Source organism: Triticum urartu, chromosome 4A, assembly GCF_056163025.1.
Source record: "Triticum urartu cultivar PI428250 chromosome 4A, HENAU_Tu73, whole genome shotgun sequence".
NCBI classification, from domain to species: domain Eukaryota; kingdom Viridiplantae; phylum Streptophyta; class Magnoliopsida; order Poales; family Poaceae; genus Triticum; species Triticum urartu.
The window spans coordinates 347,957,771-347,985,253 of record NC_141876.1 but is presented as its reverse complement, the minus strand read 5'-3'; the positions used below and the strand labels follow the sequence as shown (position 1 = coordinate 347,985,253).

At 43.1% G+C, this 27,483-nt stretch overlaps 2 protein-coding genes across 2 annotated transcripts; one reads left to right on the top strand and one right to left on the bottom strand.

Moving 5' to 3' along the window:
• Positions 1 to 1,667: 1,667 nt before the first annotated feature.
• On the bottom strand, positions 1,668 to 2,132 carry LOC147975820 (uncharacterized). The gene has a single exon (XM_087520594.1). The coding sequence runs from the start codon at positions 2,130 to 2,132 to the stop codon at positions 1,668 to 1,670; it is 465 nt and encodes a 154-aa protein (XP_087376720.1).
• A 15,153-nt stretch (positions 2,133 to 17,285) lies between these two features.
• LOC147975819 (uncharacterized) lies at positions 17,286 to 17,723 on the top strand. The gene is made up of 2 exons (XM_087520593.1): positions 17,286 to 17,427; positions 17,518 to 17,723. Exons 1-2 carry the CDS (start codon positions 17,286 to 17,288, stop codon positions 17,721 to 17,723), a joined length of 348 nt encoding a protein of 115 aa, XP_087376719.1.
• Positions 17,724 to 27,483: the final 9,760 nt, after the last annotated feature.

Genomic DNA, 27,483 nt, shown 5'->3' with positions numbered 1-27,483 from the left:
GTCGTGGCTATAAGCCGGCGCTTGAAGCGCTCTTGCTCGGCGGGATCCTCCGACACGAAAAATTCGTCATCGTCGAGGCTTGCCTCATCTTCGGAGGGAGTCATGTAATTATCATCCTCCACCTCTCCATCTGCCGCTCTCTCGGGAGGGCTGGCTTCTCCATCCTCCTGCTCTAAATCTTGCTGGAGGGGATTGTTGTCGTCTTCGGCACTGTCCGGAGTGCTATTATCTCCTGTGCCGGTGTCACCGCTTTTGCTTTGGCCAGACTTAGAGCGGTGCCGCTGACGTCGGTGCTTGCGTTGCTTCTTGGAGGGTTCATCCTCCGCTGTCCCGTCGCCATTGCCTTCTTTGGGTGTGTCCACCATGTATATATCATATGATGAGGTGGCTGTCCAGTGCCCTGTGGGCAGTGGTTCCTCTTTGTCTCCCGCATCGTCGTCCATACCGTCGATGTCTTCGGAGTCTAAGTCGAGCATGTCGGTCAAATTGTCGACAGTGGCTACTAAGTGGGTGGTGGGTGGGCGGCAAATTTCTTCGTCATCCACATCCCAATCCTGCCGAACATAGTTCGGCCAGGACTCTCCTGACAGGGAGAGAGACCTTAATGAGTTCAGCATGTCGCCGAAGGGCGAGTGCCGAAAGATATCCGCGGAGGTGAACTCCATGATCGACGCCCAGTCGGATTCGATAGGCACGGGCGCAGGCGGTTCGGAGTCCGTGGCCGGGGAAGAATCCGGCAATTTGGCGTCACGGCTCTAGTGAAGGGTAAGGTCGATACTCAGCTCGATCGCCGCTGAGAATGCGGCCTCCGTGGCGGGGTCTATCCCCCCGTCCGTGGATGGTGCAATCGGCTCCAAATTGAGGGTCGGAGTGGTTGCCGGTGCGATCTCCTGCACACTGTCGGACGGTAGAGCTAAATCATGCTCATCGTGACCGTGCGGTGTACTCGGCAGGGGCTTGAATCCGTCGAAGATCAAGTCTCCGCAGATGTCGGTAGTGTAATTTAAGCTTCCAAACCTGACCTGATGGCCAGGGGCGTAACTCTTGATCTGCTCCAGATGGCCAAGCGAGTTGGCCCGCAGTGCGAAGCCGCGGAATACAAAGATCTGTCTGGGGAGAAAAGTCTCACCCTGGACTACATCGCTATCGATGATCGAAGGAGCCATCAAGCCTAATGATGACGACACAGAGGAACTCTTAATGAAAGCACCAATGTCGGTGTCAAAACCGGCGGATCTTGGGTAGGGGGTCCCAAACTGTGCGTCTAAGGCGGATGGTAACAGGAGGCAGGGGACACGATGTTTTACCCAGGTTCGGGCCCTCTTGATGGAGGTAAAACCCTACGTCTTGCTTGATTATTCTTGATAATATGAGTAGTACAAGAGTTGATCTACCACGAGATCAAAGAGGCTAAACCCTAGAAGCTAGCCTATGGTATGATTGTATGTTGTCCTACGGACTAAAACCCTCCAATTTATATAGACACCGGAGGGGGCTGGGGTTACATGGAGTCGGTTACAAGGAAGGAGATCTACATATCCGTATTGCCAAGCTTGCCTTCCACGCCAAGGAGAGTCCCATCCGGACACAGGACGAAGCCTTCAATCTTGTATCTTCATAGTCCAACAGTCCGGCCAAAGGATATAATCCGGCTATCCGGATACCCCCTAATCCAGGACTCCCTCAGCATCCTTCTCATCGTAGGTGATAGCAATGACACCGCTGCTCCCCGACATCTTGAGGACGTTGTAGCTGTGGTGGGTGGACGCCATGAACTTGGTAAGCGTGGGGTACTTTAGGATGGCATTGTACGGGAGGCCAATGTGAGCCACGCCGAAGTCGATGAGCTCAGTGTGGTAGTTGTCGCGAGTACCGATGGTCACTGGGAGGCGCACCTGCCCCAGGGGAGTAGTGGAGCCATCGGTCACCCCAGAAAATGTCTTGGTGGCCGCAAGATGGTCATAAGGCACTTGAAGCTTCTCGAAGGTCTCGATAGAGAGCATGTTGAGGCTGGCGTTGCTATCGATGAGGGTCTTGGTGACGGAGACGTTGCTGATGGTGGGTGTGCATAGCATGGGGAGCACGTCGGTAGTGGCTGAACGCCTGAGGCAGTCCTTGGATTCAAAGGTCATGGCGTGTTGTGACCACTTGGGGGGACGCACAACCTCGAGCTTCAAGAGGGCTGCATTCTCCTCAAGAGATAACTGCTTGAACAGGCGGCTTGAAGCGGGTGCTTGAGCGCCACTAAGTATGCACGTGACCGCACGACGCTCCTTGTAGCCCCCAGCCCCCTCGTCTTGCTGATTGTTGTCGTTCCTCCTGGGCGGTGGTGGCAGCGGTGGAAGCCCAACGTTGCCCTAAGGACGGGCCTCGCGAGGCTGATCACGCCAAGTGCCATCACGAGGCTGATCGCGCCAGGCGCCATCACGAGACTATTCGCAATAGCCACCCTCGCGAGGCTGGTCGTACCAGCCCTGTCGGGGGTTGCGGTTGTCCCAGTGGCCTCCGACATGGCCTCCTCCGTGGCCGAAGCCATGGTTTCTACGCTTAGGGTCTGGCTATGCTCTATCTTCATCACACAAAGTATTTAATCATGCACAACCCCGATGACAAGCCAAGAAATTGCTTCATACTTTGATGTTCTCAAACTTTTTCAACTTTCACGCAATACATGAGCGTGAGCCATGGACATAGCACTATAGGTGGAATAGAATGGTGGTTGTGGAGAATACAAAAAGGAGAAGACAGCTTCACATCAACTAGGCATATCAATGGGCTATGGATATGCCCATCAATAGATATCAATGTGAGTGAGTAGGGATTGCCATGCAACGGATGTACTAGATCTATAAGTGTATGAAAGCTTATCAAAAGAAACTAAGTGGGTGTGCATCCAACTTTCTTGCTCACGAAGACCTAGGGCATTTCAGGAAGCCCATCATTGGAATATACAAGCCAAGTTCTATAATGAAAATTCCCACTAGTATATGAAATTGACAAAATAAGAGACTCTCTATCATGAAGATCACCATGATACTTTGAAGCACAAGTGTGGAAAGAGGATAGTAACATTGTCCCTTCTCTTTTTATCTTATTTTTTGGTGGGCTTCTTTGGCCTCTTTTATTATTATTTTTCGTATGCAGTCTCATCCCGACTTATGGGGGAATCATAGTCTCCATCATCCTTTCCTCACATGGGACAATGCTCTAATAATGAAGATCATCACACTTTTATTTACTTACAACTCAAGAATTACAACTCGATACTTAGAACAAATATGACTATATGTGAATGCCTCTGGCGGTGTAATGAGATATGTAATGAATCAAGAGTGACATGTATGAAAGAATTATGAACGGTGGCTTTGCCACAAATACGATGTCAACTACATGATCATGGAAACAATATGACAATGATGGAGCATGTCATAATAAAGAGAACGGTGGAAAGTTGCATGGCAATATATCTCGGAATGGCTATGGAAATGCCATAATAGGTAGGTATGGTGGCTGTTTTGAGGAAGGTATATGGTGGGTGTATGATACCAGCGAAAGGTGCGCAGTATTAGAGAGGCTAGCAATGGTGGAAGGTTGAGAGTGCATATAATCCATGGACTCAACATTAGTCATAAAGAACTCACGTACTTATGGCAACAATCTATTACTTATCGAAACAAGGTACTACGCGCATGCCCCTAGGGGGATAGATTGGTAGGAAAAGACCATCGCTCTTCCCCGATCGCCACTCATAAGGAAGACAATCATTAAATAAATTATGCTCCGACTTCATCACATAACGGTTCACCATACATGCATGCTACGGGAATCACAAACTTTAACACAAGTATCTCTCAAATTCACAACTACTCAACTAGCATGACTCTAATATCACCATCTTCATATCTCAAAACAATCATAAGGAATCAAACTTCTCATAATATTCAATGCACTTTATATGATAGTTTTTATTATACCTATCTTGGATGCTTATCATATTAGGACTAATTTTATAGCCAAAGCAAATTTCCATGATGTTATAAAAGACTCTCAAAATAATATAAGTAAAGCATGAGAGATCAATAATTTCTGTAAAATAAAGCCACCACCGTGCTCTAAAAAGATATAAGTGAAGCACTAGAGCAAAATTATCTAGCTCAAAGATATAAGTGACGCACATAGAGTATTCTAATAAATTCCGATTCATGTGTGTCTCTCCCAAAATGTGTGTAAAGCAAGGATGACTGTGGTAAACTAAAAAGCAAAGACTCAAATCATCCAAGATGCTCCAAGCAAAACACATATCATGTGGTGAATAAAAATATAGCCTCAAGTAAAGTTACCAATAGACGAAGACGAAAGAGGGGATGCCTTCCGGGGCATCTCCAAGCTTAGGATTTTGGTTGTCCTTGAATTTTACCTTGGGGTGACTTGGGCATCCCCAAGCTTAGGCTCTTGCCACTCCTTATTCCAAAATCCATCAAATCTTTACTCAAAAACTTGAAAACTTCACAACACAAAACTTAAACAGAAAATCTCATGAGCTCCGTTAGTGTAAGAAAACAAACCACCACTTTAAGGTAATATAATGAACTCATTATTTATTTATATTGGTTTTATACCTACTGTATTCCAACTTCTCTATGGTTCATACACCCGATACAAGCCATAGATTCATCAAAATAAGCAAACAACACACGAAAAAACAGAATCTGTAAAAAACAGAACAGTGTATTGGAATCTGGAGGTTTCGAATACTTATGTAAATCCAAAACTTCTAAAACATTAGGACCTCCTAAATAATTTGTATATTGATCTACTGCAGTGGGAATTGCTATTTTATCGCTCTCTGGTAAAAATGAAAATTATTCTCGTGAGCGCATACTTTCTGTTTTTATCAGCAAGATCAAACAACAATCACCCAAGAAGATCCTAAATGATTTACTTGGCACAAACAATAATTAAAACATAAAGAACACAATCATAACTGAAGCTAGATAAATTATTTATTACTAAATAGGAACAAAAAGTTAAAACAAAAATAAAATTAGGCTGCCCCCCAACTAGCGCTATCGTTTGACGCCCCTAGCTAGGCATTGACAATTTCAATGATGCTCATATGAAAGACAAGAATTGAAGCACAAAGAGAGAATCATGAAACACGTGAGAAACACATCTAAGTCTAACATACTTCCTATGCATAGGCATCTTATAGGCAAAAAATTATCATAGCAAGGAAGCGGAAAGAAACAATAGCAATCTCAACATAAAGAGAGGTAATTTAGTAACATGAAAATTTCTACAATCATATTTTCCTCTCTCATAATAATTGCATTTGGGATCATTAGCAAATTCAACAAAATAGGTATCGCATAAAATATTTTCAACATGATCTATATGCATGCAAAGTTTAGACTCTTCCAAAATAGTGGGATTAACATTGACTAAAGTCATGACCTCTCCAAACCCAATTTTATCAAAAATTACATAAGATTGAACATTCTCCAAATATGTGGGATCTAAAGTTGACACTCTACCAAACCCACTTTCAATATTGAAAACATTATTATCAATCTTATATTCATCATGGGGCTTAAATAAAATTTTAAGATCATAAGAAGAATCACCCCAATCATGATCATTGCAACAAGTAGTGGACATAGCAAAACTAGCATCCCCAAGCTAAGGGTTTTGCATATTATTATCACAATTGACATTCACAGAATTTATAATAGCATCATTGCAATCATGCTTTTTATTCAAAGATCATGAATCACTTTATAAAGCACTTCATCACAATTTTCAGATTCACTGATTTCAAGCAAAACTCCATAAATATAATCTAGTGCACTCAACTCACTAGAAATTGGTTCATCATAATTGTATCTTTTAAAAAGATTAGCAAGAGGATGAGGATCCATAACAATAGATATTTAGCAAGCAAAGCTGCAAGCTAATAAAAGACACATGGTAACACGAGCAAACAGAAATACGGACGGGAGAGGGCGACAAAGGTGAAGTGGGGGAGAGGAAAACAAGAGGCAAATGGCAAATAATGTAGTGTGAGGGAGAAGAACTTATGATGGGTACTTGGTATGTCTTGACTTGAGCGTAGATCTCCCTGGCAACGGCGCCAGAAATCCTTCTTGCTACCTCTTGAGCATGCGTTGGTTTTCTCTTGAAGCGGAAAGGGTGATGCAGAAAACTAGCGTAAGTATTTCCCTCAGTTTTTGAGAACCAAGGTATCAATCCAGTAGGAGACTACACGCAAATCGCCTAGTACCTGCACAAACAATCAAGAACCTTGCAACCAACGTGATAAGGGGGTTGTCAATCGCTACACAGCCACTTGCAAAAGTTAGATCTGATAAAGATAATAAGATCAATATTTTTGGTATTTTTGTTGGATAGATTGGAGAATAAAGATTGCAAAATAAATAAATAGTGAACTGGAATTATAGATCGGAAACTTATAAGATGTAAAGTAGACCCGGGGGCCATAGGATTCACTAGTGGCTTCTCTCATGATAGCATATATTACAATGGGTGAACAAATTACTGCCGAGCAATTGATAGAATAGCGCATAGTTATGAGAATATCTTGGCATGATCATGAACATAGGCATCACGTCCGTGTCAATTAGACCGAAACGATTCTGCATCTACTACTATTACTACACACATCGACCGCTATCCAACATGCATCTAGAGTATTAAGTTCATAAGAACAGAGTAACGCATTAAGCCAGATGACATGATGTAGAGGGATAAACTCAAGTAATATGATATAAACCCCATCTTTTTATCCTCAATGGCAACAATACAATACGTGTCGATTCCCTTTCTGTCTCTGGGATCGAACACCGCAAGATTGAACCCAAAGCTAGGCACTTCTCCCATTGCAAGAAAGATCAATCTAGTAGGACAAACCAAACTGATAATTCGAAGAGACTTGCAAAGATATGAAATCATTCATATAAGAATTTAGAGAAGAATCAAATATTGTTCATAGATAATCTTGATCATAAACCCACAATTCATCGGATCTCGGCAAACACACCGCAAAAAGTATCACATCGAATAGATCTCCAAGAACATCGAGGAGAACTTTGTATTGAGAACCAAAGAGAGAGAAGAAGCCATCTAGCTAATAACTATGGACCCGAAGGTCTGTGGTAAACTACTCACACTTCATCGAAGAGGCTATGGTGTTGATGTAGAAGCCCTCCGTGATTGAATCCCCCTCCGGCAGATTGTCGGAAAAGGCCCCAAGATGGGATCTCATGGGTACAGAAGGTTGTGGCGGTGGAAAAGTGGTTTCGTGGCTCCCCTGGATGTTTTTATGGTATAAGAATATATATAGGCAAAAGAAGTAGGTCGGTGGAGCTACGAGGGTCCCATGAGGGTGGGGGACGCGCCTACCCCCTTGGACGCGCCCTCCTGCCTCGTGGTCGCCTCGGTGCGTTTCTAACTTCCACTCCACGTCTCCTGGATTGCGTTCGTACCAAGAAAGATCCTCACGAAGGTTTCGTTCTGTTTGGATTCCGTTTGATATTCCTTTTCTACGAAACACTGAAATAGGCAAAAAAAACAGCAACTGGCATTGGGCCTCCGGTTAATAGGTTAGTCCCAAAAATAATATGAAAGAGAATATTAAAGCCCATTAAACATCCAAAATAGAAAATATAATAGAATGGAACGATAAAAAATTATAGATACGTTGGAGACGATCAGCATCCCCAAGCTTAATTCATGCTCGTCCTCGAGTATGTAAATGATAAAAACAGAATTTTTGATGTGAAATGCTACCTAACGTAATTTCCAATATAATTTTATTTATTGTGGCGTGAATGTTCAGATTCCATAAGATTCAAAACAAAAGTTCAATATTGACATAAAAACAATAATACTTCAAGCATACTAATAGAGCAATCATGTCTTATCAAAATAACATGGCCAAAGAAAGTTATCCCTACAAAATCATATAGTCTGGCTATGCTCTATCTTCATCACACAAAGTATTTAATCATGCACAACCCCGATGACAAGCGAAGAAATTGCTTCATACTTTGATGTTCTCAAACTTTTTCAACTTTCACGCAATACATGAGCGTGAGCCATGGACATAGCACTATAGGTGGAATAGAATGGTGGTTGTGTAGAAGACAAAAAGGAGAAGATAGTCTCACATCAATTAGGCGTATCAACGGGCTATGGAGATGCCCATCAATAGATATCAATGTGAGTGAGTAGGGATTGCCATGCAATGGATGCACTAGAGCTATAAGTGTATTAAGCTCAAAAAAGAAACTAAGTGGGTGAGCATCCAACTTGCTTGCTCACGAAGACCTAGGGAATTTTGAGGAATCCCATCATTGGAATATACAAGCCAAGTTAATGAAAATTCCTACTAGTATATGAAAGTGACAAAATAAGAGACTCTCTATGATGAATATCATGATGCTACTTTGAAGCACAAGTGTGGAAAGAGGATAGTAACATTGTCCCTTCTCTTTTTCTCTCAATTTTTTGGTGGGCTTCTTTGGCCTCTTTTATTTATTTTTCATCTGGAGTCTCATCCCGACTTATGGGGGAATCATAGTCTCCATCATCCTTTCCTCACATGGGACAATGCTCTAATAATGAAGATCATCACACTTTTATTTACTTACAACTCAAGAATTACAACTCGATACTTAGAACAAATATGACTCTATGTGAATGCCTTCGACGGTGTACCGGGATATGCAATGAATCAAGAGTGACATGTATGAAAGAATTATGAATGGTGGCTTTGCCACAAATACGATGTCAACTACATGATCATGCAAGGCAATATGACAATGATGGAGCGTGTCATAATAAACGGAACGGTGGAAAGTTGCATGGCAATATATCTTGGAATGGCTATGGAAATGCCTTAATAGGTAGGTATGGTTGCTGTTTTTAGGAAGGTATATGGTGGTTGTATGATACCGGCGAAAAGTGCGCGGTATTAGAGAGGCTAGAAATGGTGGAAGGCTGAGAGTGCGTATAATCCATGGACCCAACATTAGTCATAAAGAACTCACATACTTGTTGCAAAAATCTATTAGTTATCTAAACTAAGTACTACGCGCATGCTCCTAGGGGCATAGATTGGTAGGAAAAGACCATCGCTCGTCCCCTACCGCCACTCATAAGGAAGACAATCAATAAATAAATCATGCTCCCACGTCATAACATAATGATTCACCATACATGCATGCTACGGGAATCACAAACTTTAACACAAGTTTCTCTCAAATTCACAACTACTCAACTAGCATGACTCTAATATCACCATCTTCATATCTCAAAACAATCATACGGAATTAAACTTCTCATAATATTCAATGCACTTTATATGATAGTTTTTATTATACCAATCTTGGATACTCTTCATATTAGGACTAATTTTATAGCCAAAGCAAATTACCATGCTATTCTAAAAGACTCTCAAAATAATATATGTGAAGTATGAGAGATCAATAATTTCTATAGAATAAAACCACCACCGTGCTCTAAAAAGATATAAGTGAAGCACTAGAGCAAAATTATATAGCTCAAAAGATATAAGTGAAGCACATAGAGTATTCTAATAAATTCCGATTCATGAGTGTCTCTACCAAAAGGTGTGTACAGCAAGGATTATTTTGGTACACTAAAAACCAAATACTAAAAACATACAAGATGCTCCAAGAAAAACACATATCATGTGGTGAATAAAAATATACCCTCAAGTAAAGTTACCGATAGACGAAGACGAAAGAGGGGATGCCTTTTGGGCATAACCAAGCTTAGGATTTTTGTTGTCCTTGAATTTTACCTTGGGGTGCCTTATTAATCCCCAAGCTTAGGATCTTACCACTCCTTATTCCAAAATCCATCAAATCTTTACCCAAAAACATGAAAACTTCACAACACAAAACTTAAACAGAAAATCTCATAAGCTCCGTTAGTGTAAGAAAACAAACCACCACTTTAAGGTACTGTAATGAACTCATTCTTTATTTATATTGGTGTTACACCTACTGTATTCCAACTTCTCTATGGTTCACACCCCCCGATACTAGTCATAGATTCATCAAAATAAGCACACAACACACGAAAAACAGAATCTGTCAAAAACAGAACAATCTGTAGCAATCTGGAGGTTTCGAATACTTCTGTAACTCCAAAAATTCTGAAAAATTAGGAAGTCGTAAATAATTTGTGTATTGATCTACTGCAGTTGGAATTGGTATTTTATCGCTCCCTGGTAAAAAATGAAAATTATTGTCGTGAGCGCATACTTTCTATTTTTATCAGCAAGATCGAACAATAATCACCCAAGAAGATCCTAAAGGCTTTACTTGGCACAAACACTAATTAAAACATAAAAAACACAATCATAAAAGAGGCTATATAAATTATTTATTACTAAACAGGAACAAAAAGTGAAGAATAAAAATAAAATTGGGTTGCCTCCCAACAAGCGATATCGTTTAACGCCCCTAGCTAGACATTAATAATTTCAATGATGCTCAGATGAAAGACAAGAATTGAAGCACAAAGAGAGCATCATGAAACACATGACAAACACATCTAAGTCTAACATACTTCCTATGCAAAGGAATCTTATAGGCAAACAAATTATCATAGCAAGCAAAAACTAGCATCTGCAAGGAAGCGGAAAGAAACAATAGCAATCTCAACATAACGAGATGTAATTTAGTAACATGAAAATTTCTACAATCATATTTTCCTCTCTAATAATAATTACATGTGGGATCATAAGCAAATTCAACAAAATAGGTATCACATAAAATATTTTCAACATGATCCACATGCATGGAAAGTTGATACTCTTCCAAAATAGTGGGATTAACATTGACTAAAGTCATGACCTCTCCAAACCTACTTTTATCAAAAATTGCATAAGATTGAACATTCACCAAATATGTGGGATCTAAAGTTGACACCCTTCCAAACCAAGTTTCAACATTGGAAACCATATTATCAATCTTATATTCATCATGGGGCTTAAATAAAATTTTAAGATCATAAAAAGAATCACCCCAATCATGATCATTGCAACAAGTAGTGGACATAGCAAAACTAGCATCCCCAAGCTTAGGGTTTTGCATATTATTATCACAATTGACATTAATAGAATTTATAATAACATCATTGCAATCATGCTTTTTATTCAAAGATCTATCGTGAATCACTATATAAAGCACTTCATCACAATTTTCAGATTCACGAATTTCAAGCAAAACTCCATAAAGATAATCTAGTGCACTCAACTCACCAGCAATTGGTTCATCATAATTGGATCTTTTAAAAATATTAGCAAGAGGATGAGGATCCATAACAATAGATATTTGGCAAGCGAAGATGCAAGCTAATAGAAGGCACATGTAACACGAGCAAACAGCAGGACGAACTGAAGAGGGTGAATAAAACGGCAAAGGTGAAGCGGGGGAGAGGAAAACGAGAGGCAAATGGCAAATAATGTAATGCGAGGGAGAAGAGTTTATGATGGGTACTTGGTATGACTAGATCTCACTGGCAACGGCGCCAGAAATCCTTCTTGCTACCTCTTGAGCATGCGTTGGTTTTCCCTTGAAGAGGAAAGGGTGATGCAGCAAAGTAGCGTAAGTTTTTCCCACAGTTTTTGAGAACCAAGGTATCAATCCAGTAGGAGACTACACGGAAATCTCCTAGTACCTGCACAAACAATAAAGAACCTTGCAACCAACGCGATAAAAGGGTTGTCAATCCCTTCACGTGCACTTGCAAAAGTGAGATATGATAAAGATAATAAGATCAATATTTTTGGTATTTTTGTTGTATAGGTTAGAAAATAAAGATTGCAAAATAAATAAATAGTGAACTAGAATTATAGATCGGAAACTTATAAGATGTAAAGTAGACCTGGGGGCCATAGGTTTCACTAGTGGCTTCTCTCATGATAGCATATATTATGGTGGGTGAACAAATTACTATCGAGCAATTGATAGAATAGCGCATAGTTATGAGAATATCTAGGCATGATCATGAACATAGGCATCACGTCCGTGTCAAGTAGACTGAAACGATTCTACATCTACTACTATTACTACACACACCGACCACTATCCAGCATGCATCTGGAGTATTAAGTTCATAAGAACATAGTAACGCATTAAGCAAGATGACATGATGTAGAGCGATAAACTCAAGCAATATGATATAAACCGCATCTTTTTATCCTCGATGGCAACAATACAATACGTGTCAGTTCCCTTTCTGTCACTGGGATCGAGCACCGCAAGATTGAACCCAAAGCTAGGCACTTCTCCCATTGCAAGAAAGATCAATCTAGTAGGCCAAACCAAACTGATAATTCGAAGAGACTTGCAAAGATATCAAACCATGCTTATAAGAATTCAGAGAACAATCAAACATTGTTCATAGATAATCTTGATCATAAACCCACAATTCATTGGATCTCGGCAAGCACACCGCAAAAAGTATTACATTGAATAGATCTCCAGGAACATCGAGGAGAACTTTGTATTGAGAACCAAAGAGAGAGAAGAAGCCATCTAGCTAATAACTATGGACCTGAAGGTCTGTGGTAAACTACTCACGCTTCATCGGAGAGGCTATGGTGTTGATGTAGAAGCCCTCCGTGATCGAATCCCCCTCCGGCAGATCGCCGAAAAAGGCCCCAAGATGGTATCTCACGGGTACAGAAGGTTGCGGCGGTGCAAAAGTGGGTTCATGGCTCCCCTGGATGTTTTTAGGGTATAAGAGTATATATAGGCGAAAGAAGTAGGTCGGTGGAGCTACGAGGGGCCCACAAGGGTGGGGGGCATGCCTACCCCTCTGGGCGCGCCCTCCTGCCTCATGGCCGCCTCGTTGCATCTCTGACTTCCACTCCAAGTCTCCTGGATTGCATTCATTCTTGCAAAGATCCTCGCGAAGGTTTCGTTCCATTTGGATTCCATTTGATATTCCTTTTCTGCGAAACACTGAAATAGGCAAAAGAACAACAACTGGCACTGGGCCTCCGGTTAATAGGTTAGTCCCAAAAATAATATAAAAGAGCATATTAAAGCCCATTAAACATCCAAAACAGATAATATAACAGCATGGAACATAAAAAATTATAGATACGTTGGAGACGTATTAGCAGCTCTGGCTTGAACATGACTGGCCAGACCACCTGGCGTAGCTCATGCGTGAAGGTGCGGCAACCAGTGGTGCTAACAAGCGCGGCTCGCCCGGGGGCGGAGCGGTCATGGCACCTGCGTACCGCAGTTTCTTGAACGGCCCAGTCTTGGTGTTGACATGATGGTACGAGAAGCACACGCGCCTTAGGCAGTGGCTGCTGCACCACCTGACAGCTGGCCTCGTCCTGCGCCGGCGCTCGCGCCCCACACGATGGGTTGCACGGTCGTGCCTCACGCCGGGGCTCCGCGTTGTTGCTGCACAAGGGAGGAGGTGGAGGCGCGTCGTGCGCCACGTCGCTCGCACGCGAAGGCAGGGCACGAAGCAAGTGGGAGGGTGTCGGGGCCTCACCCGCGGTGTTGACGAGCTCGGTGATGTGGCAAAGCCAAGCGTCGTAGCCTTCGTTAGCCGGGCGGTAGCGCAGCAGCTCGCGTGCCATGAGCCACGCAGCCTGCGCATCCGCCGGCCCGTCGCGAGCGTGGGAGGACGAAGCCGTGGCCAGAGTGAGAGAAGGCATGGCAATGCGGCCATCACGCTGCACAGAGGTGGCAGAGGAGAGTCCTACTGGTCATGTGCAGCGAGGTCAGTGGCAGTGTTGGCCGCGGTAGAAGCGGAGTTGCGAGGGGTGGTGCAGCCTGCCAGTGTCGTCTGGGTGACACAGGCAGCCCGGCGCTCAGCACGAACACGACGAGCGTTGTCCATGGGGATTGTGGAGTGGAAATGGGAAGGAGCAAAGAAACTTTGGTACACCCCTACCTAGCGTGCCAAATGTTGGAATCGGGGCTCCGCAGACCCAAGAAAGGTTCAAACAGTAGGGTGTGCGCGAAGAACTTCACTAGGCAACGGCTCACTGCTCACTACCTCATGGCCAAGCTCCAACATGCTCGCGCGAGAGGGAAGAAGAGATGGACACGGGTGTCGGTGTCAAAATCGGCAGACCTCGGGGTAGGGGGTCCCGAGCTGTGGATCTAGAATCGATGGGGAACAAGGGACGACGAACACAGTGTTTAGCCAGGTTCGGGCCCTCTCAAAGAGGTAATACCCAATCTCCTGCTTGATTGTATTGGATGTATAATATGGTTTACATAGTAGATCTACCTCGAGATCCGTATAAGCTAAACCCTAAGGTGATGAGGTGATGAATGTAGCTCTAGCCCTAAAGACTAAGAACCCTCGGTTTATATAGACACTAGTAGGGTTACGGTTATCGAAGATAGATTACAGTAAGGGTTTAACGAGATCCTGCGCCTTCTTGACTTGGAGGGCACAACACGGCTTCATAGGTGTCTTGTCACTATACGGCCCCATCAGTCCGGCCCATGTACAATAATGGGTCGTCTCCCCGAGGACCCCCTAGTACATGCCTCCCTTAGTATCCCGCAAACTTGCCTCCAACACCAAGACTTGTATTCGAAATCCACTCATCCGACCAGTATTCGGCTTGCGAGGCGACTTGTATTCACCCATGTTTGGAACCAAGTGATGTCCGGAATCTGAAACAGCAGCTTTACTTAACACCGAAGGCAATAATAAAAAATATCGTTCAAGCGCAAATAGTGCCTTCCTTTGACATGTTTTTTCTCTTTCAATGAAGAGTCGCCTCCGGCCATAACGCCGAGCAGTTACTGTTTCTCAAAGCGCGGCTCGAGGCCGACACCTCGTTTGGCACGTCCCCTCAAGGTGGAGATCGTGTCCCGCCTTTCGGGGGATATGGTTAATGATTTCGATCCCCCTCCCCGCTCATAACGTCGCGGACATATTGGGAAGTGGAGAAGCCAACGACGTAGAAAAGGAAATCCCAGGCCTGTCATCAGTCTATAAAGGGGTGCTGCTACAGTCTGCATCCCACGCCCTCTTCCACCTTCCACCTACGCAGACCTTCAGAGCTCCAGCGCCCTTTCTCTCTTCTTCCATAGCGAATCCTCCTTTGCCTCCTTCGACCATGGCGTGATCCGGAGCCAATGGGAAGTGGGAGGCCTCCAGCGTCACAGAGGGGGACATCTTGAAGCTGAAGGAGGCCGGCTATTTGCCCGGCAACATCACACATCGGGCCCCCGAAGAGGGCCAGATCATCCCCATGCTCGGGCCGGGTGAAAGGATCGCATTCCTCCCCCATTTTCTTAGGGGGCTCAGATTTCCTCTACACCCCTTCGTAAGGGGGTTAATTTTTTTCACAGGCTAGATTTTCATGATCTAGCCCCCAATTCATTCCTCCACATTTCGACCTTCATCGTCGTCTGTGAAGCGCTCCTCCGAGTCCAGTCGCACTTCGGTTTATGGTTGAAGGTGTTCAATGTCAAGCCCATGGTGGTTGGCGGTGAGCATGCAGACTGTGGGGGGGGCATGATTAGTAAACTGACATGGGTCCAGTGGCTGGATGGCCACTTCGTCGACACCATCCAGATGTGGCAAAAGGAGTGGTTTTACATCACCGAGCCAAGGGAGGCCGCCTAGGGAGCAGCTCCCACATTCAGGTCTGGACCCCCTACAAGCCTGGCCTCATGGACCACCAATGCCCCAGACTGGGGTTGTGTTGCCCACACGAAGGCGTTGCAGAAGCACGTCGATAGCATAATAGAGACCGACGCGAAGCTGGTTGATGTGGTCCAGATGATACATGCTCCACTGCTGGCTCCTTCCTGCCAAGAGAGGGCCAAGCCTATGTGGGAGCACGAGCCCGATGATCCGGCCAGCATGCAACACCTCTACGGCACGGCCCTTGACAAAATATGGGGCCAACTATTACAGCCCTAGAAGGAGTGGCCGGTCGAGGGGAAGGACACCGGCCTTGATGCTGTGAACCCCCCAAAGGAGGTGAGTAGGCTTCTACCCCGAGGAGTGTTCGAATATTCGCACTGTGTTTGATTCGGCCCGACTTTGTATGTGGATTTTGCAGGGCTGGCTCGCCAAGGCCAAGAAGATCAACGGCCCGGCGTCGCTGCCGGAAGAGCCCTGATCAAAGCAACTGGAAAAGTTGCTAGTTGTAGTTCCCTACAAGGCGCCCACCAAGAAGGGCAAGAAGAAAGAAGTACCGGAGGCCAGGGAGGGCCTGTGCCATAGGGTTCATCCAGGAAACCAGTCTAGAGACGATGCGGCCTCATCCATACAGGATGGGGACGAGGATGAGGATGAGGAGGAGAGTGCCTCCTCGTGCTCCAAAAAGAGGGCAGCGACCGAGGACGTTGAGCAGGTCCAACCTTCTCCGGCCCCGAAGAGATGATGCCTGCCTAAGCAGGTCCTGTCCGACAGCTTGAGGATGACAAGGAGTTTGAGGCGTCCGAGGAGATCCCGAAGATGGGACCCAGGGTCAAGCGCTCTGCCAGCATGTAAGGCATAGGTATTTTTAGCTATCTTGTTTCAGTAATTCATTTTAGTTGAAGGTTAACCCCTCCGAATTGCAGTCCCCCACATGAACGCCCAACCAAGCATACTTCGGAGGGGACGTCTCTGCCTGCCGAACTGGCGGACAGTGGGTCTATGGCGCGCTCCACGCCTCCTCTTGTCCCTGAAGAGGTCGGGGAAGTGCGGTCCCGAAGGACTCCTCCTCCTCTGAACATGGAGGGGGAGGCTGACGCTATAATGGCCGACGTTAACACATCGGTCACCAAGGACTAGGAGGGAGTGTCCCTCATGGCTAACGCGGGAAAGGAGTCCGGACCATCCGGACCCCATCCATCGATAGCTCATGAGCCCCCAAGGCCTTCGACAACACAGGCTCCTCCCGGTGGGGAAGGGGTCGGGAGCCAACATCAGCGCCAAACACCTCTACACGGGTGCCGGCTGGCTGGCCAGACGTGTTGGAGGAGCTGGTGGACAACTCCGCCATCATTGATGGGCACCACACTCTTATGAGTGCGGTTATGTAGGGTATTCGGTCCGTCCAATCCGGACTGAATGACGATGTCCAAGTCCTTCTAATAGGCTTTGAGGTAAGTCAAGTAATGCTCTTTCCTCATAATGCAGTTGTAATTGTTAGTTTGGGTAGGCTGTATACATAGCAGCCCCCGAGACTCTGCAAGGACTTCGAAGAAAACTACGGAGGATCAAATTCGGTAGGCCGATTAATGATGTCGACATTTCCTTTGCTGACGCAGGCATCTTCCGTGGTCGCGGCCGCTAATGTAGCGACGTTAGAGGAGATGGATCGAAAGCTCAAGATTTCCGATCAAGAGCTTGACCTTGCCAACAAACGGCTTGAGGAGGCGCAAGGTAAGCCCTGTGAGAAGATGTGTATTTTCTTGATGCCGGATATTGACGAGTCGGACTGTATGTTAATCCTTTTTTGTGAAAATCTTGCAGCTGCCGCCACTGAGTTCGAGGGCTTGAGAGAGGCCCTGAGGAAAGCCGAGGCCAAGGAGGCCGTGAAGAAGACGACCGCTGAGAAAGCGGTGGCCGAGCTTGAGAAGGCCAAGCTTGCTACTGAGCAGCATGAGGCTCGAGTGACCGAAGTCCAACTGGAACTCCAGGATGCCGCTGAGAAGATAGAAGCCCTTGAGAAGAGGTAGGAGGAGCAATCCTCCCGGCTATCCAAGGCAGAGATGGAGCTCCAGGAGGCGAGGACTGACACGTGAGCTGTCCGGGAGGAGCTCCACCAAGCCACACAAATTGCAAGTGGTAAGAAATTCTTACTGAAGAGTGTATTCGGAGGAAAAAGGTTCTCCCTGCTGATGCGGGTCTAGCGCTCCGCAGGTGTCTTCGCCGAGCTTCCAAAGAATGTGGTGGTCGCGATGAAGCATTATGCTACTCTCGAGGAGGACTCTACGCAGCAGATCGTATGGTCACAGTTTCTGGAATCGGAGCATCCCCCCTCCTCGGCGATCAAATGAAACAACTGATCGAGATGCATCGGATGTCTGAGCTGGCCATGAAGGAACTCTGTGTCAGTCTGTGTCCTGCAGAAGCCATTCCGGACACCTACTTCGGCCTTGTGCAGAAGCTGCGGGAGGCCATACTCTGGATTGATGTTGTGAAGCGCTCAGCGTGCCTTGAGGGGGCGAGGCTTGCATTTGCGAAGACCATGGTACATTGGTCGAAGATTAACCCAATGGACATGGCCACTGGTCCTCCGCCCAAGGGAAAGGAGCATCGCCGCCCTGAGCAGTACTTCGCACAGGTGATGAATGGCGCGCGGGCGATAGAGGGCCAATGTCCAAAAGATATAATATTTGAGTGATTTGTGTTAAGTTTGTACCAAATGGATCTTGTGCTTTATAATGCGTCCGCCGGACTTGTTTTATATTGTCATATGATACGTCTCCAATGTATCTATAATTTTTGATTGCTCCATACTATATTATCTACTGTTTTGGACTATATTGGGCTTTATTTTCCACTTTTATATTATTTTTGGGACTAACCTATTAACCGGAGTCCCAACCCAGAATTGCTGTTTTTTTGCCTATTTCAGTGTTTCAGAGAAACAGAATATCAAACGAAGTCCAAACGGAATACAATCTTCGGGAACGTGATTTTCTCACCGAACATGATCCAGGAGACTTGGACCCTACGCCAGGGAGTCAAAGAGGAGGTCACGAGGGTGGGGGGCGCCCCCCCTAGGGCGCGCCCCCTGCCTCGTGGGCCCTCGGTGCTCCATTGATGTACTTCTTCCTCCTATATATACACACGTACCCCCAAACGATCAGAACAGGAGCCAAAAACCTAATTCCACCGCCGCAACTTTCTGTATCCATGAGATCCCATCTTGGGGCCTGTTCTGGAGCTCCACCGGAAGAGGGCCGTCATCACGGAGGGCTTCTACATCATCCTAGCCCCTCCGATGAAGTGTGAGTAGTTTACCTCAGACCTTCGGGTCCATAGTTAGTATCTAGATGGCTTCTTCTCTCTCTTTGAATCTCAATACAAAGTTCTCCCGCTCTCTTGTGGAGATATATTCGATGTAATCTTCTTTTTGCAGTGTGTTTGTTGAGACCGATGAATTGTGGGTTTATGATCAAGTCTATCTATGAATAATATTTGAATCTTCTCCGAATTCTTTTATGTATGATTGGTTATCTTTGCAAGTCTCTTCGAATTATCCATTTGGTTTGGCCAACTGGATCGGTAGTTCTTGCCATGGGAGAAGTGCTTAGCTTTGGGTTTGATCTTGCGATGTCCTTACCAAGTGACAGAAGGGGCATCAAAGCACGTATTGCATTGTTGCCATCGAGGATAACAAGATGGGGTTTATTTCATATTGCATGAATTTATCTCTCTACATCATGTCATCTTGCTTAAGGCTTTACTGTATTTTTAACTTAATACTCTAGATGCATGATGGATAGCGGTCGATGAGTGGAGTAATAGTAGTAGATGCAGAATCGTTTCGGTCTACTTGTCACGGACATGATGCCTATATACATGATCATGCCTAGATGTTCTCATAACTATGCTCAATTCTGTCAATTGCTCAATAGTAATTTGTTCACCCACCGTAGAATACTTATGCTCTTGAGAGAAGCCACTAGTGAAACCTATGGCCACCGGGTCTATTCTCATCATATCAATCTCCATCACTTTAATCTTGCTTTGCTTTTTTACTTTGCCTTTACTTTTTTACTTTGCATCTTTATATCAAAAATACCAAAAATATTATATCTATCAGATCTCACTCTCATAAGTGACCGTGAAGGGCTTGACAACCCCTAATCGCGTTGGTTGCGAGTAGCTATCGTTTTGTGCAGGTACGACGGACTTGAGCGTGGCCTCCTACTGGATTGATACCTTGGTTCTCAAAAACTGGGGGAAATACTTACGCTACTCTGCTGCATCATCCCTTCCTCTTCGGGGAAAACCAACGCAAGCTCAAGACGTAGCAAGAAGGATTTCTGGCGCCGTTGCCGGGGAGTCTACGCAAAAAGTCAACATACCAAGTACCCATCGCAATCCCTACCTCTCGCATTACATTATTTGCCATTTGCCTCTCGTTTTCCTCTCCCCCACTTCACCCTTGCCGTTTTATTCGCCCTCTCTCTCTATCCTCCCTCTCTATTTGCCTCTTTTGCCCGTTTGCTCTTGTTTGCTCGTGTGTTAGATTGCTTGTTTGTCGTGATGGCTCAAGATAATACTAAATTGTGTGACTTCACCAATACCAATAATAATGATTTCCTTAGCACTCCGATTGCTCCTCTTACCGATGCTGAATCTTGTGAAATTAATACTGCTTTGTTGAATCTTGTTATGAAAGATCAATTCGCCGGCCTTCCTAGTGAAGATGCCACTACTCATCTGAATAGCTTCGTTGATTTATGTGATCTGCGAAAGAAAAAAGATGTCGATAATGATGTCGCTAAATTGAAGCTATTTCCTTTTTCGCTTAGAGATCGTGCTAAAGCTTGGTTTTCATCTTTGCCTAAGAATAGTATTGATTCATGGAACAAGTGCAAAGATGCTTTTATCTCTAAGTATTTTCCTCCCGCTAAGATCATCTCTCTTAGAAACGATATTATGAACTTTAAACAACTTTATCATGAACATGTTGCACAAGCTTGGGAGAGAATGAAATTAATGATACGTAATTGCCCTACTCATGTTTGAATTTGTGGATGATTATACAAATTTTTTAGGCCAGATTGAATTTTGCTTCTAGAAATCTTTTAGATTCGGCCGCGGGAGGCACTTTTATGGAAATCACTTTAGGAGATGCTACTAAACTCCTAGATAATATTATGGTTAATTATTCTCAATGGCATACTGAAAGATCTTCTAATAAAAAAGTCCATGCGATAGAAGAAATCAATGTGTTGAGTGGAAAGATGGATGAACTTATGAAATTATTTGCTACTAAGAGTGTTTATTCTGATCCTAATGATATGCCTTTGTCTACTTTGATTGAGAATAACAATGAATCTATGGATGTGAATTTTGTTGGTAGGAATAATTTTGGTAACAACGCTTATAGAGGGAATTTTAATCCTAGGCCATATCCTAGTAATCCTTCTAATAATTATGGGAATTACTACAACAACTCTTATGGAAATTATAATAAGATGCCCTCTGAATTTGAGAATAGTGTTAAAGAGTTTATGAATTCACAAAAGAAATTTAATGCTTTGCTTGAGGAGAAATTGCTTAAAGTTGATGATTTGGCTAGAAACGTTGATAGAATTTCTCTTGATATTGATTCTTTAAATCTTATATCTATTCCTCCTAAACATGATATCAATGAGTCTCTCAAATCCATGAGAATTTCCATTGATGAGTGCAAGGAAATAACCGCTAGGATGCGTGCTTCCAAAGATGCCTTTATTAAAGCGTGTTCTTCCAATTCCTATGAAAATCAAGATGAAGATCTAAAAGTTATTGATGTGTCCCCTATTAAATCTTTGTTTTGCAATATGAATCTTGATGAAACTGAATATGATCTTCCTTTACCTAGAAGGCGTTCTAAAAATTCGGAGTATTTAGATCTTAATGATGAAATTGATGAAAGTGTGATTGCAAGAAATAAAAATCTAGATGTTGCTAAACCCACTATATTGGATTTCAAGGAATTTAATTATGAAAGTTTCTCTTTAATTGATTGTATTTTCTTGTTGCAATCCGTGCTAAATTCTCCACATGCTTATAGTCAAAATAAAGCCTTCACCGAACATATTGTTGATGCCTTGATGCAATCTTATGAAGAAAAACTTGAGTTGAAAGTTTCTATCCCTAGAAAACTCTATGATGAGTGGGAACCAACTATTAAAATTAAAATTAAAGATCATGAGTTTTATGCTTTGTGTGATTTGGGTGCTAGTGTCTCCACTATTCCCAAGACTTTGTGTGATTTACTAGATTTCTGTAATTTTGATGATTGATCTCTAAACTTGCATCTTGCGGATTCCACTATTAAGAAACCTATTGGAAGAATTAATGATGTTCTTATTGTTGCAAATAGGAATTATGTTCCCATAGATTTCATTGTTCTTGATATAGATTGCAATCCTTTTGCCCTATTATTCTTGGTAGACCTTTCCTTAGAACGGTTGGTGCGATTATTGATATGAAGGAAGGGAATATTAGATTTCAATTTCCATTAAAAAAGGGCATGGAACACTTTCCAAGAAAGAAAATAAAATTACCATATGAAACTATTACGAGAGCCACTTATGGATTGCGTACCAAAGATGGCAATACCTAGATCTATCCTCGCTTTTATGCCTAGCTAGGGGCGTTAAACGATAGCGCTTGTTGGGAAGCAACCCAATTTTATTTTTATTCCTTGCTTTTTGCTCCTGATTAGTAATAAATAAATTATTTAGCCTCTGTTTTGGTTGTGTTTTTTGTGTTTAATTAGTGTTTGTGCCAAGTAGAACCGTTGGGAAGACTTGGGGAAAGTCTTGTTGAACTTGCTGCAAAAAACAGAAACTTTAGCGCTCACGAGAACTGCTGTCATTTTTATTTGAAGACCGCTATTTAGTTAAGTATTTTTGAAGATGATTAATAGATAAATTCCTCACGTCCAGAAATTTATTTTAGAATTTTTGGGGTTCCAGATCTTGCGCTAGCTACAGATTACTACAGACTGTTTGGTTTTTCACAGATTCTGTTTTTCGTGTGTTGTTTGCTTATTTTGATGAATCTATTGTTAGTAAAATAGTTTATAATCCATAGATAAGTTGGAATACAGTAGGTTTAACACCAATATAAATAAAGAATGAGTTCATTACAGTACCTTGAAGTGGTCTTTTGTTTTCTTTCGCTAACGGAGCTCACGAGTTTTCTGCTTTTAGTTTTGTGTTTTGAAGTTTTCAAGTTTTGGGTGAATTCTTGTGATGGATTATGGAACAAGGAGTGGCAAGAGCCTAATCTTGGGGATGCCCATGGCAACCCCAAGATAATCCAAGTACACCAAAAAGTCAAAGCTTGTGGATGCCCCGGAAGGCATCCCCTCTTTCGTCCACTTCCATCGGTAATTTACTTGGAGCTATATTTTTATTCACCAACATGATATGTGTTTTGCTTGGAGCATCTTGTATTATTTGTGTCTTTGTGTCTTAGTATGCCACAATCATCCTTGCTGTACACACATTTTGAGAGAGCCATACATGAATTAAAATTTGATAGAATACTCTATGTGCTTCACTTATATCTTTTGAGCTAAGTAGTTTTGCTCTATGTGCTTCACTTATATCTTTTGAGCATTATAACTTTGCTCTTTGTGCTTCACTTAGATCTTTTAGAGCACGATGGTGTATTTGTTTTAAAGAAACTATTGATCTCTCATGCTTCACTTAAATTATTTTGAGAGTCTCTTAATAGCATGGTAATTTGCTTAATAATAATATGCTTGGTATTCAAGATTTGTGAAACTTTCTTTTGAGTGTGTTGAATACTAAGAAAAGATTGAAGCATGATAATTGTTTTGAGATATGGAGGTGATAATATTAAAGTCATGCTAGTTGAGTAGTTGTGAATTTAAAGAATACTTGTGTTGAAGTTTGTGATTCCCGTAGCATGCATGTATGGTGAACCGTTATGTGATGAAGTCGGAGCATGATTTATTTATTGATTGTCTTCCTTATGACTGGTGGTCAGGGACGGGCAATGGTCTTTTCCTACCAATCTATCCCCCTAGGAGTATGCGCATAATACTTTTCTTCGATAACTTCTAGATTTTTGCAATAAGTATATGAGTTCTTTATGACTAATGTTGAGTCCATGGATTATACACACTCTCACCCTTCCACCTTTGCTAGCCTCTCTAATACCGCGCTCCTTTTGCCGGTATCATACACCTACCATATACCTTCCTCAAAACAGCCACCATACCTACCTATTATGGCATTTCCATAGCCATTCCGAGATATATTGCCATGCAACTTTCCACCATCTAGTTCATCATGACACATTCATCATTGTCATATTGCTTAGCATGATCATGTAGTTGACATAGTATTTGCGTCAAAGCCACAGTTCATAATTTTTTCATACTTGTCACTCTTGATTCATTGCATATCCCGGTACACCGCCGGAGGCATTCATATAGAGTCATACTTTGTTCTAGTAATCAAATTGTAATCATTGAGTTGTAAATAAATAAAAGTGTGATGATCATCATTAATAGAGCATTGTCCCAAATAAAAAAAGAGAAAGGCCAAATAAAAAAAAGAATGGCCAAAAAAAGAGAAAGGCCAAAGAAAAAAAAGAAGCCCCCCCAAAAAAAGGTGCAATGCTACTATCTTTTTTTCCACACTTGTGCTTCAAAGTAGCACCATGATATAGTGTGTCTCATATATTGTGCCTCAAAGTAGCACCATGATCTTCATAGTAGAGAGTCTCTCATGTTATCACTTTCATATACTAGTGGGAATTTTACATTATAGAACTTGGCTTGTATATTCCAATGATGGGCTTCCTCAAATTGCCCTAGGTCTTCATGAGCAAGCAAGTTGGATGCACACCCACTTAGTTTCTTTTTGAGCTTTCATACATTTTATAGCTCTAGTGCATCCGTTGCATGGCAATCCCTACTCACTCACACTGATATCTATTGATGGGCATCTCCATAGCCCGTTGATACGCCTAGTTGACGTGAGACTATCTTCTCCTTTTTGTCTTCTCCACAACCACCATTCTATTCCACCTATAGTGCTATATCCATGGCTCACGCTCATGTATTGCGTGAAGATTGAAAAAGTTTTGAAAAATTTAGAGTATGAAACAATTGCTTGGCTTGTCATCGGGGTTGTGCATGATTTAAATACTTTGTGTGGTGAAGATAGAGCATAGCCAGACTATATGATTTTGTAGGGATAACTTTCTTTGGCCATGTTATTTTGAGAAGACATAATTGCTTTGTTAGTATGCTTGAAGTATTATTATTTTTATGTCAATATAAACTTTTGTCTTGAATCTTTCGAATATGAATATTCATACCAGAACTAAGAAGATTTGCATTGAAATCATGCCAAGTAGCACTCCGCATCAAAAATTCTCTTCTTATCATTTACCTACTCGAGGATGAGCAGGAATTAAGCTTGGGGATGCCTGATACGTCTCCAACGTATCTATAATTTTTGATTGCTCCATGCTATATTATCTACTGTTTTGGACTATATTTGGCTTTATTTTCCACTTTTATATTATTTTTGGGACTAACGTATTAACCGGAGGCCCAGCCCAGAATTGCTATTTTTTTTGCCTATTTCAGTGTTTCGGAGAAACAAAATATCAAACGGAGTCCAAACGGAATAAAATCTTCGGGAACGTGATTTTCTCACTGAACGTGATCCAGGAGACTTGGACCCTACGCCAGGGAGTCAAAGAGGAGGTCACGAGGGTGGGGGGCGCCCCCCCTAGAGCGCGCCCCTGCCTAGTGGGCCCCTCGGTGCTCCACCGACGTACTTCTTCCTCCTATATATACACACGTATCCCCAAATGGTTAGAACGGGAGCCAAAAACCTAATTCCACTGCCGCAACTTTCTGTATCCACGAGATCCCATCTTGGGGCTTGTTCCGGATCTCCGTCGGAAGAGGGCCATCATCACGGAGGGCTTCTACATCATCCTAGCCCCTCCGATGAAGTGTGAGTAGTTTACCTCAGAACGTCAGGTCCATAGTTAGTAGCTAGATGGCTTCTTCTCTGTCTTTGAATCTCAATACAAAGTTCTCCCCCTCTCTTGTGGAGATCTATTCGATGTAATCTTCTTTTTGCGGTGTGTTTGTTGAGACCGATGAATTGTGGGTTTATGATCAAGTCTATCTATGAATAATATTTGAATCTTCTCTGAATTCTTTTATGTATGATTGGTTATCTTTGCAAGTCTCTTCGAATTATCCGTTTGGTTTGGCCAACTAGATTGGTAGTTCTTGCCATGGGAGAAGTGCTTAGCTTTGGGTTCGATCTTGCGGTGTCCTTACCAAGTGTCAGAAGGGGCCGCAAGGCAAGGATAACAAGATGGGGTTTATTTCATATTGCATGAATTTATCTCTCTACATCATGTCATCTTGCTTAAGGCGTTACTCTATTTTTAACTTAATACTCTAGATGCATGCTGGATAGCGGTCGATGAGTGGAGTAATAGTAGTAGATGCAGAATCGTTTCGGTCTACTTGTCAAAGACGTGATGCCTATATACATGATCATGCCTAGATATTCTCATAACTACGCTCGATTCTGTCAATTGCTCAACAGTAATTTGTTCACCCACCATAGAATACTTAAGCTCTTGAGAGAAGCCACTAGTGAAACCTATGGCACCCGGGTCTATTCTCATCATATCAATCTCCATCACTTTAATCTTGCTTTGCTTTTTTATTTTGCCTTTACTTTTTACTTTGCATCTTTATATCAAAAATACCAAAAATATTATATCTATCAGATCTCACTCTCGTAAGTGTCCGTGAAGGGCTTGACAACCCCTAATCGCATTGGTTGCGAATAGCTATCATTTTGTGTAGGTACGAGGGACTTGAGCATGGCCTCCTACTGGATTGATACCTTGGTTCTAAAAAACTGAGGGAAATACTTACGCTACTCTACTGCATCATCCCTTCCTCTTTGGGGAAAACCAACGCAAGCTCAAGACGTAGCATCATAATTTTTAATTTTGACTCTTATTCGGTCGTATGTTAAATCTGAAAGCTAGCAGTCGTCGGCTTCGGCCCCCAGGTGAATGTCATGAGGGGTGTTTTCATCTCTGCACGGTTACCCTTAGCCAACGTCTTGGTACCCGGAGGCGGTAGTGCGTGAGCAAAACTAGGCAATCAGACTATTCAGTTTTACTGCTTTCACTTGGCCTTAGGAGCTTAATGATGGGGACTGAGGACTAGCCCGGGTGTATTGTGATGTACTTGGGGCTGAAAACTTGCCCTTTTTTGATAACATGGTTTGTGGTAAGACGAAACCTTCTTGTGTCATGGTGAAATCGCCAATGATTTTTAGAGTCAAACCTCGTCGTCGGATCGCTGATTAGTTCATGCTTACCATGACAGTCAGTTTTCGGCTTTCTCCTCTAGAGGTACTTGACCGGGTGAGCCAGAAGTACAATCGCAGGGGTTCTCCCTTTGCCCTCTAAGCCGAACATGCAGAACATATGGGGCAAGCACAAGATCTGGGCAACCCAACTATTGACCTAAGACATGGTTCGGAACTTCATGCGTATAGTGCAATATCCAGGATGCTGGACACTCAGCGGTAAGCGGTGTCAGACTTGGTGCGTCAAGATGATGGAGAAATCAAGCTCCGGGTTATATAACTGATCATGTTTTCATGCCGAGCTATTCGAAGAGCGAGGGAGAATTGGAAAGGGAATAGACAAAATGCGAGATGCGGATATCCG

Coding starts and splice junctions, on each gene's coding strand:
- LOC147975819 (XM_087520593.1), top strand. CDS start 17,286: ATGTCGACATTTCCTTTGCTGACGCAGGCATCTTCCGTGGTCGCGGCC. Junction 17,428..17,517: donor ACGGCTTGAGGAGGCGCAAG/GTAAGCCCTGTG, acceptor AAAATCTTGCAG/CTGCCGCCACTGAGTTCGAG.
- LOC147975820 (XM_087520594.1), bottom strand. CDS start 2,132: ATGACCTTTGAATCCAAGGACTGCCTCAGGCGTTCAGCCACTACCGAC.